This window comes from Patella vulgata, chromosome 1 (assembly GCF_932274485.2).
Source record: "Patella vulgata chromosome 1, xgPatVulg1.2, whole genome shotgun sequence".
Taxonomy (NCBI): domain Eukaryota; kingdom Metazoa; phylum Mollusca; class Gastropoda; family Patellidae; genus Patella; species Patella vulgata.
In genome coordinates this window covers 77,135,608-77,148,184 of record NC_065879.2, presented here as the reverse complement: position 1 = coordinate 77,148,184, position 12,577 = coordinate 77,135,608, and the positions used below count along the sequence as shown (strand labels likewise).

General features: G+C 32.1%; 1 protein-coding gene across 6 annotated transcripts in view; it reads right to left on the bottom strand.

Annotated features, from left to right (window-relative positions):
* Positions 1–470: 470 nt before the first annotated feature.
* Positions 471–12,577, bottom strand: part of LOC126811098 (tumor protein D54) — a 32,951-nt gene continuing 20,844 nt past the window's right edge. For 5 of the 6 annotated variants that reach the window (XM_050536610.2, XM_050536567.2, XM_050536584.2 and 2 more), the window contains 5 exons: positions 12,431–12,490; positions 10,874–10,975; positions 9,344–9,404; positions 7,058–7,093; positions 471–4,248 (listed from right to left, as the gene is read on the bottom strand). In XM_050536610.2, coding sequence (XP_050392567.1) covers positions 4,117–4,248; positions 7,058–7,093; positions 9,344–9,404; positions 10,874–10,975; positions 12,431–12,490 — 391 coding nt within the window. In that variant the 3' untranslated portion in view covers positions 471–4,116. The remainder of the gene's footprint in view (positions 4,249–7,057; positions 7,094–9,343; positions 9,405–10,873; positions 10,976–12,430; positions 12,491–12,577) is intronic. The other variant, XM_056098627.1, reaches the window with a different exon arrangement.

Genomic DNA, 12,577 nt, shown 5'->3' with positions numbered 1-12,577 from the left:
GGTAGGACTGTTTATTGATACCGTCTATTTTAAGGCTTTATTTCAATAAATTTTAAAAATATGAAATTGCAACTTTAAGCTGCCCTTATATCCCAAATTTCACCCAGGCAGGGAGCAGCCAATGGTCCAATAAATATATAGATGCTTATGATGATATGCATGCTGTCTTTTTCTTGGGTGTTAAGTATGGTTTAAATATATTGAAACAACATGAGTGACCTAGTCACAAGTTGTTTCAATATATTACGCAATGTCTTAAGCTCAAGACTTCGGAGACCATTAAACAACTTATAATACAGACACTCGCACATGCTTTGCAATGAAATACGTCACACAGGTCTAAAATTTTAACTAGGATAAATAATGTACACTTGGCACATTGCCCGTACCATTATTTGAAATAATGATACACCAACATCAAATGATGATGTCACATCTGTATTTTAAATTCTGATAACAATACACATTAATGTATGATATAATATTTATTCATGAATATTGCCGCATTTACAATAATTGCATTTAAATGTGTTATATATTTTTGAAGGATATTAAATCGTTAAATGCCTAATTTATATAAGCTACATGCAGTAAGCTGGATCTGGAATGTTTTATTTTAATTTCCCCACTCTTGTCATGAGAATTATGGCCGACAATCAACTTAATCTTCAAATTTATTATCAATCTGTGAACTTATTGATAAAAAGTTTCATTATAATCAAATATTACTGCCTTATAATTGGCTGAGAGTTAAAGAATCAATCAGTATTTAAAATTTCAGCCAATGAAAATGACCATCTTTAGCATAGTATGGAACATTTTAAGTAAAATTTGGTTTAGGGTCAATAATAAACAGGTATTTTTCTGTATTCTTTTGGAACAATACAGTCCAATCTAATCCTTCACAATTTTGAGTTTTCACTATTTTTTAACAGCCATTTTCTCATGACAAGCACTAAATATCTATATAAGTTTCTATTGGTTAAAATTCTATGTTACTATTTGAGCACTCTACATAATAATTTAATAAAAGGAAGAGATTGTTTATATTTACATTAGGTTTAATTTATAATACAATTTGTTGGCCTGTAAAATGTAATAACACTCATGGTTTCTTATTTGGAAAGAACTCTGAACAGAAATTCAATGAAACAACCCCCCTGGCAATGTCCAATATTTCAAAACTAAGAAATAGTAAGAAACATAAAAGGCTAATGCACAACTGGGATAATTTATTACATGTTTTTAAATATTCAAATTTGTCAGTCATTTTTTTCTTGAAAGAACATGAACAAATTTTTGTATTGCATTATCCCAATTTATAAATCTATTTTAATATGACTTGTCACAGATGAATTTGCTGTAGACAAAAACTCGCTTTTTTAAATGACAAACTACATGTGCTGTCCTTAACAAGACAATGGTCCTAATTTCAATATTAACCAATTAATGTCACAGTTTCTTATGATTTACCCTTGTTTTGAGTGAAATTAATCAAATCTGCAAAAAATATATAGACTTTATTCACAATAATTCTTCTGTTAGAAAATAATTTTTTAACTATCAAATCAAATTGATCAAAGAAATGTTTTACACACTTTACGAAAGTTGACCATACAATATATTTAAATGGAATAATAAATTTAAAGCAGCTGATCGTCATTTGCATTGTTCAGACAATATTTTAAATTTTCACAATATCTCGGAGATTAAAAAGATGCCCCAACAAGAGATTTTAGCTAAGATTATAGGTGACAATGGCCTGTTTGGCCATATCTTGTTTATAAATTGTCTGCAGGGGATGTCCAATCTTGAAAAATTTTCAATAGATAATAATATCTTTGTAAATACAAAACAGAATTAAACAATTTTTTGACTAATATTTCGTGAAGAGTTAGAGATTAAGTTTTCATAATATTGTATATTGTAGTTTGCAAGGGATTGAAAATCACTCAAATGACGATCAGAGACATTAACTGAACTGATTTAATGAAGTTACAACTAAACAGATGTTGAACACACAAATAGCTACAAAAAGAAAACGGAACATAATATAACATCATACACGTATAATAGGGTATATACAAGTGCAGTACATGTATATAGAAAACAGACTATATTTTAGTTACTTTTTGGGAAAGCTAACTCTAGATTTGGCAGTAAGATAAGCTTAATATTAATAACACCAAATTATTTTGTTTACTAAATAGTAAATATTTGTCAGATTCTATTTCTTGAAATGCGGTTACTTTTCAGTCATAATCACTATCAGAGAGAGAGATATAGTAATTTTATGACAAAAACAAACTTGTGAAAAGTGCTGGGACAACTCTGTGAAAATACAAGACAGGGTAGGCAGCAACTCTATTTAAAGGTGCATCTGTATCCCCATCCCACTTGTTGAATTCCTATACCAGTCCATGTGTCTAAACCTAGTTATAGTACAAGCAACTGTGATCTCACTAAAATAGGCTAGAACGGTCGTATAATTTTACTAATGGAAGAAAACCGATTTATAAAGTTTGTAATTCATAGTTTATGAGCATTTCTCATAATTGCACTTGTGTTGATTGACATTTGCCATATACAATAACATCAATAAAGAACAGACTGTGAGCATAAGCCCACAGAATTTGGGTATAAGCTTGCCTATTAGCATTTGGTTTCGAATATTCTTCACGCCCAGTCTTGAGTCCGGAATATTTTTTGTTTTACGGAAATATAGATTAATAGTTTTAGTTATATTTTTTTAGAAGCAGGCATCAAATTTTGATTTCCAAATAGTATGGCTAAAACAGTAGTTATAACTTTGATTAATAGTATTAAACAAGCATATAGATTTCATAACAAGTAATATTAGGCCTTACTAAAATAAACCATTGTTCAACAAATCTTTTTAACCAAAAATGAACAGTTTTCAATATATTTCTTTTGGACATACATTCGGTGAACTCGTATATATACGGTGGTCGTGTGATAACAAATTACTAAAATGATGTAATATTATTTTCACCACAAAAATCCAAACAGAAAAAAAATGCCACCTTCATTGGATTTAGAACAAATTATATTTTTAGCTTGGCCTTATACAGATTATAGAGTTATATTCATTTCACAATAACAAATACATATGTAACATAACATAAATAGCAATTGTTAGCTTTCATACATTTAACAATCATAACAAAATTAATGGTTTTAATTGATTTAGGTCAAAACTAAAACAAAATTCCTGTCTAAATTTTAGTAAGTGATAGTTGTTAAAAATGCCTTGTAATTTACGTTCTAAAATTATATATACCCTCTATTTAGGTATATGAAATTTCAAAAAAGTAATATTGTAGTAAAATATTCAATTTAGGTGTACATAAATCTTTTGTATCCATTGTGAAAGTTAAACATGGTCATTAAGACACTTGATGATCGTGTCTCTAACCCTGCTACTTGATTGGTCCACAGTCGTCACTCCTTAATATCAAGCAGGGAGGGCAATGGAGGTCAGAGGTCATTTTTAACCAACACCCTTGAAATTCATTTCATAAGCCTATTTCATCAATCAAAATTTGCTTTTACATTTATTTATTACATATAAGATTTAATTAAATGAAGATTTGTGTGTACCATACTTCAAAGTCTTGATTTCCAAAATTTCAAGATGATATTTTCAGATAATAAGATTTAATTAAATGGAGATTTGTAAATCAAATATTTTTAATTAAAGCCTTAAATCCAATAAATCACATTTTCCTGGTCCTGTACAAAACCTAGATATTACCTATATCATTCATTACCTAATTGTAAAATTTTCACTAAATATACACTAAACTTTCAAATTTACAAATATGTGAATACAATACAATTTCGCATGTTGACATGTTCACAAAAAAAAACCCACTAAAATTAGAATGACATTTTCACAACAATATTTGTCATTTGCAAACATAATTTACATTTTTTTTTCAGAAACTAGGATTTTTTTCCTTGGCCTATTATAATTCTATATACATGGAACATTTACGCAAAAGAAAAACAAATCTCTTTAAGAATTTTCCAAAATAGTGGATACTGTATAAGTGTCAAATTTCATTTTAAAAACCCTGGTGGAAATAGTAATCTTTAATTCAAAGGAACTTTTTCTTCTGGTAGTGGGCCGGATGGGCTTGTAACTAAGGAAGCTGAATCACTCTCTGGTTCTTCTCTTAATTCTTCATTCAGCCCATTGGTGGATTTACTTCCTGTGACCTTGGCCTGCAGAAAACCCTAAATATATAGATTATGTTAATTTAAGAAATTATTGTTAGTAAAAATGAATTATCTCCCTTCACCAAAATGCACAGCTAAAAAGTCGGATGGATCTGAACCCAGTATGTTAGAATCTGATCATTCTGAATTCTGATGCCCTGTTGGAACTGTATTGTATCAAAAACCCAATATGCCATAATGAATGTTGAATTTTGAGTTTAAGACCATAGACAATCAAAAGTACTCATCTTAAAAGACGTTTGGTCCAAAACAGTTTATTCAATTCAATCTAATTTAAGACTATTTTAAGTTTACATTGGTTTCTATTGATTTTGTACTGCCATCTTTATCTCTCTTGGGCAAATATAATAATAATTGTGCTATTTTCTTTATTATTTTATTTGTCTAAGCATGGACCGTATATACGGTCCATGGTCTAAGAAACATGGTGATGGGAAATCTGGGACAATAGCAATGCATAAAATTTAAGTTTGAATTTTGATAGTGTTTCTCTGAATGACTAACTAACCAAACCATCCTACCAAGTTTGAAAAATAAAATCAGACCTGTAGAAAATTTTACAAAGTTTTGGGACAGCCAAATAATCCCAGCAAGGTAAGTTAAAAAAAAAAAAAAAAAAAATCTCAATAACTCCTATTCCTCAAGAAACTGTCATAAATCCTTGAAAATAACAGGATTCTGTTTATGTATACAAACAATAGTTACAAATTTAAAGTCAATCAGATTTACTGAACAAAAACTGTGTCAAAAATGCCATAATTATGGTAACTTATTATGGTATTAATATTAGTTTAAATTCTGAGTGTTCATGCCAAATAAACAATCCAAACAAACAACGATCATGCGATAAAACTTTGATGTGCATGGCGTATAAATATGGTAGGAGAAAATCATGCTGTAAAATATGATAATTCCTGGCAGAAAGAGTTTATTTTGAAATTTTCAACAAATGCTATCTGGATTTGGATGTGTTCTCTAAACTATAGATTTGACATTTTTAACAAAAACGACATCCTTTTTTAAAACATAGAAAATTTTGTGCCGGTACCAAAAAACAGAATATTCTATAGATTTTTTGTTCAGAGAGTATACAGTATTATACACTAATACAGCTCTTGATAACTTAGGGTCAAATCTATAAATTATGACCATCCATCAATTTTGATTGTCAAATCTTATAGCTCAGACAGCAGTTTTCCAAAACCTAGTGATTTATATCGTACTTAACATTTCTGTTGAAGAAAACAATAACATAGGATATTAGTATTACGGGAGACTGCGTACAACACAATTCCAGACACATTTTTACTATAACATGCATCATGCATTAGAAAAACTGGGATGAATTACTCAAAAATCTTTTAATAACAGAACATTCAAAGCTGTGCAAAAGGAAATAAACAATAATGAAATAGTAGACTCTTTCTTAACAATATTTTAAATGAATGTCAGATAGGTGACAAAACATACGCCCACAGCAGCTAAGTCGCCCGATTGTTCTACAGAGGTTTATCTTTTTGTAGGTAATGTAGGTATTTACAAGACACTAAGTTAACAAAATTGAAAATTTACAGGCTTTTTAGTTTCATTAACGTTAAAAGACTTTGTATAAATTTCATGTCAAACGGATGATACCTTGACCTCTAAATTATCAATTAACCTCTAAAGTGTCCACAACATTTTCAAAGTGATAAAGGTCCGGACAGCAATTATCAGAAATCTTTGAAAAAGTATGATAACGTTAGCCTCTTAAAGCATCCACAAAATCGCTTGAAGGCCGAGAGACGGACGGTGGTATTGACAATATACAACCATTTTTCAATGAGAGCATTTAAAAACTGCCCAAAGTTGAATTCCAAATTTTTAACTCTTGATTTTTTAATTAAGATCCCTGGAAATGATCAGAAAAACTAAACTGTGACAAAATGAGGAATGATTTGAAATATCTTCACATTATCAGGGGTGAAAAGTACTATAATAATGTACATGTACCCTAGACTACTGTCACGGTGATGGTCCAAAAATCTCTATAAAGTAAAAGAGAGAGAGAAATGGGGTTTAACGTCCACTCGACACAAACTAGGTCATTTCGGGACTAAAATATGGTTCAATTTTATTTCAATAATTTGCTTGCACGTACATGTAGGTGGCTTTAGCAGTGAGAGGAAACCGGAGAAAACCTACCATGGTTTGTGCAACAAACTAAAACCCACCAATTTGGACAGACGACCCTACTCCTTGTCACGTACAAGCGGAGAATCGAAACCACGTCACTTGACTCAATGACAGGCCTCATGATTTCATGTGCACGCATTAAACAACTGTACCCCGCCAACTCTCCTTCCTGTTAATATCACCTAACTTTAATAAAATATTGTCATAGAGCAGATAAATAGCGATATTTAAGGGAATCAGTCAAATTTTTGCTTTTAGATAACTGTTAATTGAGTATATAATATTTTCATGGACAAATACTTGATATGGTATACCACTCATAATGTCACTTATTAAGGGTCACACTTAAAACTGATTTTTGCAGCCATTATCTAAGGATAGAAATAGGTGGGTTACCCCTTTAAAGTTAGGTTGTGACTCCAATCATAAAAAGCCTTCAACATGATATCATATATGTTCATCACTGAAGCATTAGTTTGACCATCAGCTCCATTCCAACAAAGGGTTAATCTATCATGGTACTTTTCGGTTGGACCCTTGACAATGTGAAGATGAATTTGAACATTTATAGTAGTGAAACTAGGTAACTATAAAGGCACTACAACTACACACCACTCACCAATTTCTCCTTTAAATTTTCTATTGATCGAGACGACTACAACATTAATATATTCATATATCGTTTAAATATAACAAATATTCAGTTATGGTTGTACTTGATTATTATGTTAGGATGATGATTATGCTGAGTACAGACAAATTCGGTTGTGTTTTTGTTTCTCCAAAATATTGTCATTGCCCTTCCAAAACATTGTAACTGAGATTTTTGTCAAATTTACTATTTTAAAATCTAGATATCCTAAAAAATGACTGTGTGTTTACTATCTACACTAGCCGTCATTAGTTGTTAAAGATACATTCCCGTGTACAAACTGGGTGATTTGATGATATATTTGGACTAACAACTAATTAATCTATCAAAATTTTGCATTAAATCCTCAAAACATTGTATTTGTCAAGGAATATCCCTGCTATAAAAAATTGATTAAAAGAAGTCATGTTTGTGTCACGTGACTTGGCTGACACGGTACCTAGCAACGGGTGCGAAGCCAGATGCACTGCATATACAAGACGATGTTAATCACTATCCATTTATCATAAATATCGAAGCCTATTAAATTATCAGAATATCCACTGCCCACGTCTTTTTACATGGTTTTCATCTCAGAAACTGTTGTACGTTTAAGCTCTTCATCAAGTTTATCAACATATACATGAAGCGATCACTAACGCTGAGATATCATACAAATCTTCGCGAACAACCCTTGACGTCACGCTAGCAGACATACCTAATTGTCAGGTTGCCGGTTTGGGACACCCTTACATTTTTCGCTTGTAGTTGTATGTGAGCTATGGGTGTTTTTCGGGGAATCCAGTATATTTCTGGTAAGATGGGTTGTTTCTACTTTCCATATGCACCAAAATTGCCATGTACTTTTAAGTATCTTTAAGTTTTATAAATGACTATTTGTCAGTATCTTTCATATACCTCTCTAGCTAAAGCAGTGGTTCTCAACCTTGGAACACATGAAAAAATAGTGGCACACCTGGCTAAATATATATATGAAAAATATTTGAATTTTCACAGACTAGTCATAGACACATAGAATGACTCAAACTAAATAAAGAAAAACACAGCTATGAACTTTATTGCAGTGTTTCGAATTTCATCAGTCAAATAGCTGGCTTCTTTGGTGAGAAATTTTCTTAGTATGCTGTTCAAAATTTCGCGGCACACTGGTTGTGAATCACTGAGCTAAAGGGCTGATAAGGGGTGTTTTTCAAATACCAAAATGGTGGCATGTAACTAGAGTTGATAAATTATTTACGAAACGAAATAATCAAGTACAACCTAACAGATCCACATCAGTTTCTATAGGGTAGGTATATAAGGAATTGGGGATTGATTTGGGAAGATAGAGTTTGGATGGATATTTAATGATGTCTACGAAAAAAAAGTGCATATGAAACAAAATATTTTGTAAAAAAAGGATGATAAAAAGTTAAAATAAGAACTTGGACAGGATTCTTACAATGCAATGTCATCCTTTAAATTAGAAAAGAAATCCCTACATAGTCTACATATTTCATGCAATATGTTGAAGCATAATGATATTTGCTTTTTTTCTGTAATAATGCGTTAAATGCTACATGTACAAACTTTTCTTTAAAAAAAAAAAAAAAAAAAAAAAAAAAATTTGTACACAATTCAAAATTTCTAGATTGTTGAGATACTGTCTACTCAAGGGCATTGATCAATATTTATTTATGCTATGCTACGTCTAAAAACTACTCCTTACTCAATTCATACGTTCTGAGATAATATCTGGCTAATCAAAAAGGCTTTTCTTTTCTCTTCTATTTCTATATTTAAAAACAACTTTGAAAGGGTAACTACGAAAAAAATATCGGTCATACATTAGGATGTAAAAAAAAAACATGTTTCTATACCATTGTAATTTTATGAACAGGTAAGCTAGCTAAAAACTATTCTCAGAACTTCCATCAGCTCTCTAGATAACTTGCCTCTAAATAATTAACAACCAATCAAAATCTTTGTTTTACTACTGATTACTGTGTGTATTCATCAGCCAATCAGATCATCTGTCTTACTGAGATTTGGTGACTGAACAAAATATTTCTGATGCATTCAAAAGTGTTAATGATTTATCACAAATTTGATACCATTGCTCGAATCAGAAAAAATGAAAATAAATTTGCTTACATCTATCCAGAGGCAACATTTGTAAAAGAGCAAATAGATTTTCAAGGACATTTGTAAATATTTGAAACTAAAGCTGTATATTATGATACATATATATACATTGACATTTTTTATAATTACCTTAACATTTGTGTAAGTGTGTTCAACCTTTTCTTCCAAAGATTTAAACGTAGGTGAGTTTCTGAAAAATACCAAGCAACAGTTTTTACTAACAGGTGAGATTTAAAGGCAAATGAAATGAAATGGGGTTTATAGCGTCCTGCTTTGCTTCACCTACAGGGCTACAGAGAGAGAAATTGGGTTTAATGTCCACTCGACAAAAACTAGGTCATTTCGGGACTAGGGGTAGGGGTCTTTAGCAGTGGGAGGAAACCCAAGGACCTGGAGAAAACCCACAAGGTTGGACAGATGACCCCACTCCTTGTCACGTACCACCAAGGAATCGAAACCACACCACTTGACTCAATGACAGACATTCTGATTTAACAAACTCCCGTTACCCATTAGGCCCCCCCTCCCACACTAGATTAAAAAGTAAAATCCACTTAATACCGGTATCTTTTATAATACAGGTTCACCTTCCAATAATAGAGAATACAATAATTTATTTCATTCTCTCACAACAAAAGAGAGAGAGAGAGAGAGAGAGAGAGAGAGAGAGAGGGGTTAAGTCCACTCAACACAAACTAGGTCAATTCGGGACTAACATATGGTTCTATTTTATTTCAATAATTCACTTGCGCGTAGGGGTCTTTAGCAGTGGGAGGAAAGCGGAGAAAACCCTTGAGGTTGGACAGGCGACCCTACTCCTTGTCACGTACAACCAGGGAATTGAAACCATGCTAATAGACTCCTATGTAGTACTAGAGAGAGATGGGGTTTAACACCCACTCGACACAAACTAGGTCATTTCGTGACTAGTATATGGTTCAATTTTATTTCAATAATTCACTTGCGCGTAAGGGTCTTCAGCAGTGGGAGGAAACCGGAGGACCCGGAGAAAACCCACGAGGTTGGACAGGCGACCCTACTCCTTGTCATGTACCACCAGGGAATTGAAACCACGCCAGTTGACTCAATGACAGACCTTATAATACAGCGTGCACACTCTAACAATTCTACCATCCAACCTCCCCTGACAACATAAGTTTGGAAGTAAACTTTTCAAGATCAAAATAGCTACATACTTTATACTTCTATGTTTTGAAAATGAAAATAGCTATCTATATCCTAATTTTTTATAATGAAAAAAAGTTGCATGCATATATCCTAATTTCTCAGATCAGAGAGAGAGAGAGAGAGAGATGGGGTTTAACGTCCACTCGACACAAACTAGGTCATTTCGGGACTAAACACATGGTTCAATTTTATTTCAATAATTCGCTTGCGCGTAGGGGTCTTTAGCAGTGGGAGGAAACCGGATGACCCGGAGAAAACCCACGAGAGTGGATAGGTCACCCTACTTCTTGTCACTTACAACCGGTGAATCGAAACCCCGCCAGTTGACTCAATGACAGACCGTATGATACAGCGCAGCGCACACATGCTAACCATTCAGCCATCCAACCCCCCCCCCTTCTCAGATCAAAATAGCTTTATTATATTATACTTTATATTTCCTAATTATTCAAGATAAATAAATCTACATACTTTATATCTCCTAATTTTTTCGAAACTGTGGCTCCCACAGCAGAAAAGGCTGATGTAGTTTTCTCTGATGCTTGTCGTACAATACCAGTTGTTTTCTGATACCTGAAGTCATAAATACACAATATATAACAAATGGAATCTGTTTAAAGGAGCTAAACCTCTAACTCAATATTTGCCATAATATTCAAAATTAAAAACACGAATTAGAATTCAATATTGATCAATTTCAATGAATATTGATGATGTTATCTTGCTGTGAAACTTTAGGATCCTAATATCTAACATTTAAGACACAATTAACATTTTATAATCAGTACAGAAGTTGTGTACCCTTTGTAATGAACAAATAAAAATATATCCTACAACACAATGTGGAAGTAATTTGTAAAGGCTGATGCGCAAACGACAAAATAATAATTTAAAAAAACATGTAGAATGCACTAAGCAGGCGTAAATGACTGCCATTCAATTTGAACTGTTCACATGTTTAACCGAACATAATTAATTAGAATCATTAAATTGTCGAACCATTCTAATCTATTTAAAATCGGAGCTATCGAGAGATGATTATGGTCTTGCCATGTTAATTATTGGCCAATTAATAATTTAGATAACATTTCAGGCCTAAAGAAAGACCTGCAATAGCAGAGTTATCTCTCACATAATATATGTTTAAGTTCAGAGTTGATTAACCATGGTAGATAGTAGAATTGATTCCAGTCTGTGGAAAAATTAGATATTTCATGTTACTTTAAAGTAACCACTAATTTTACTTGGTTTTATATTTTGCTTCATTGTACTGCAATCAAGGCAGAATTTTCCATCAATTATTAGCAAGACCTACTGATTCAAGCCAGTGAAAAGAAACTATTTTCCTAAGCAAGGACTTGCAACAGCAAAGGCGGCTAGCCTTCTATCACTCATAGTACTAGTACAAAATTAACCAGTGGCCTATGGACTTAAAAACTGAATGGAAATAAAACACAACTAAGTATTAAAATACGCAAGGAGTGTATATTAGGTAGGCAGCTGCTGAAATCTATTCACATCATAAATCAATCTCTGCCTATATTAATGAAAATAGACGGACTATTTGCAATTTAACAAATCAATGGAGATAATTGTATATAGTCTAGGTAGGCAGCTGCTGAAATCTATTCGCATCATAAACCAATCTCTGCCTATATTAATGAAAATAGGCGGACTACTTGCAATTTAACAAACCAAGGGAGATAATCTATATAAAAAATCCTCAATAACTCAATACGCTATCAAAAGCTCTAAAAGCACGATTAATAAAAAAAATGCTAATAAAAAACACTTTAAATTACTGCAAAAATTTGTGCAAGAAAATAACAATTAAGTGTGCTATGCTAAAAAGATGTGGAAAATTGGCTGAAAAACATAACAGTGCAATTAAAGTTAGTAAAACTAAAACAATGACGTGAATAGGCCTTCAGGTGTATATATGAGAAAAAAGTAATGGGAAAATAAGGACGCGGGTAAAATAAATGTAGCCAAAATTTCAATTTCAGTTCATGAGAAAAAAAAACTTACGCCGTTGAATGCGTTATCTTGTCATTAATTTCAGTAATTTTTGCATTGGTCTTTTGGTAACTGTAAAAAAGGGGGACAACTCAACTTAGGCTAACAACAAAATGAAGTTGTAACAGAAAAGATTAAAATAATAGAAATAAATGTGCA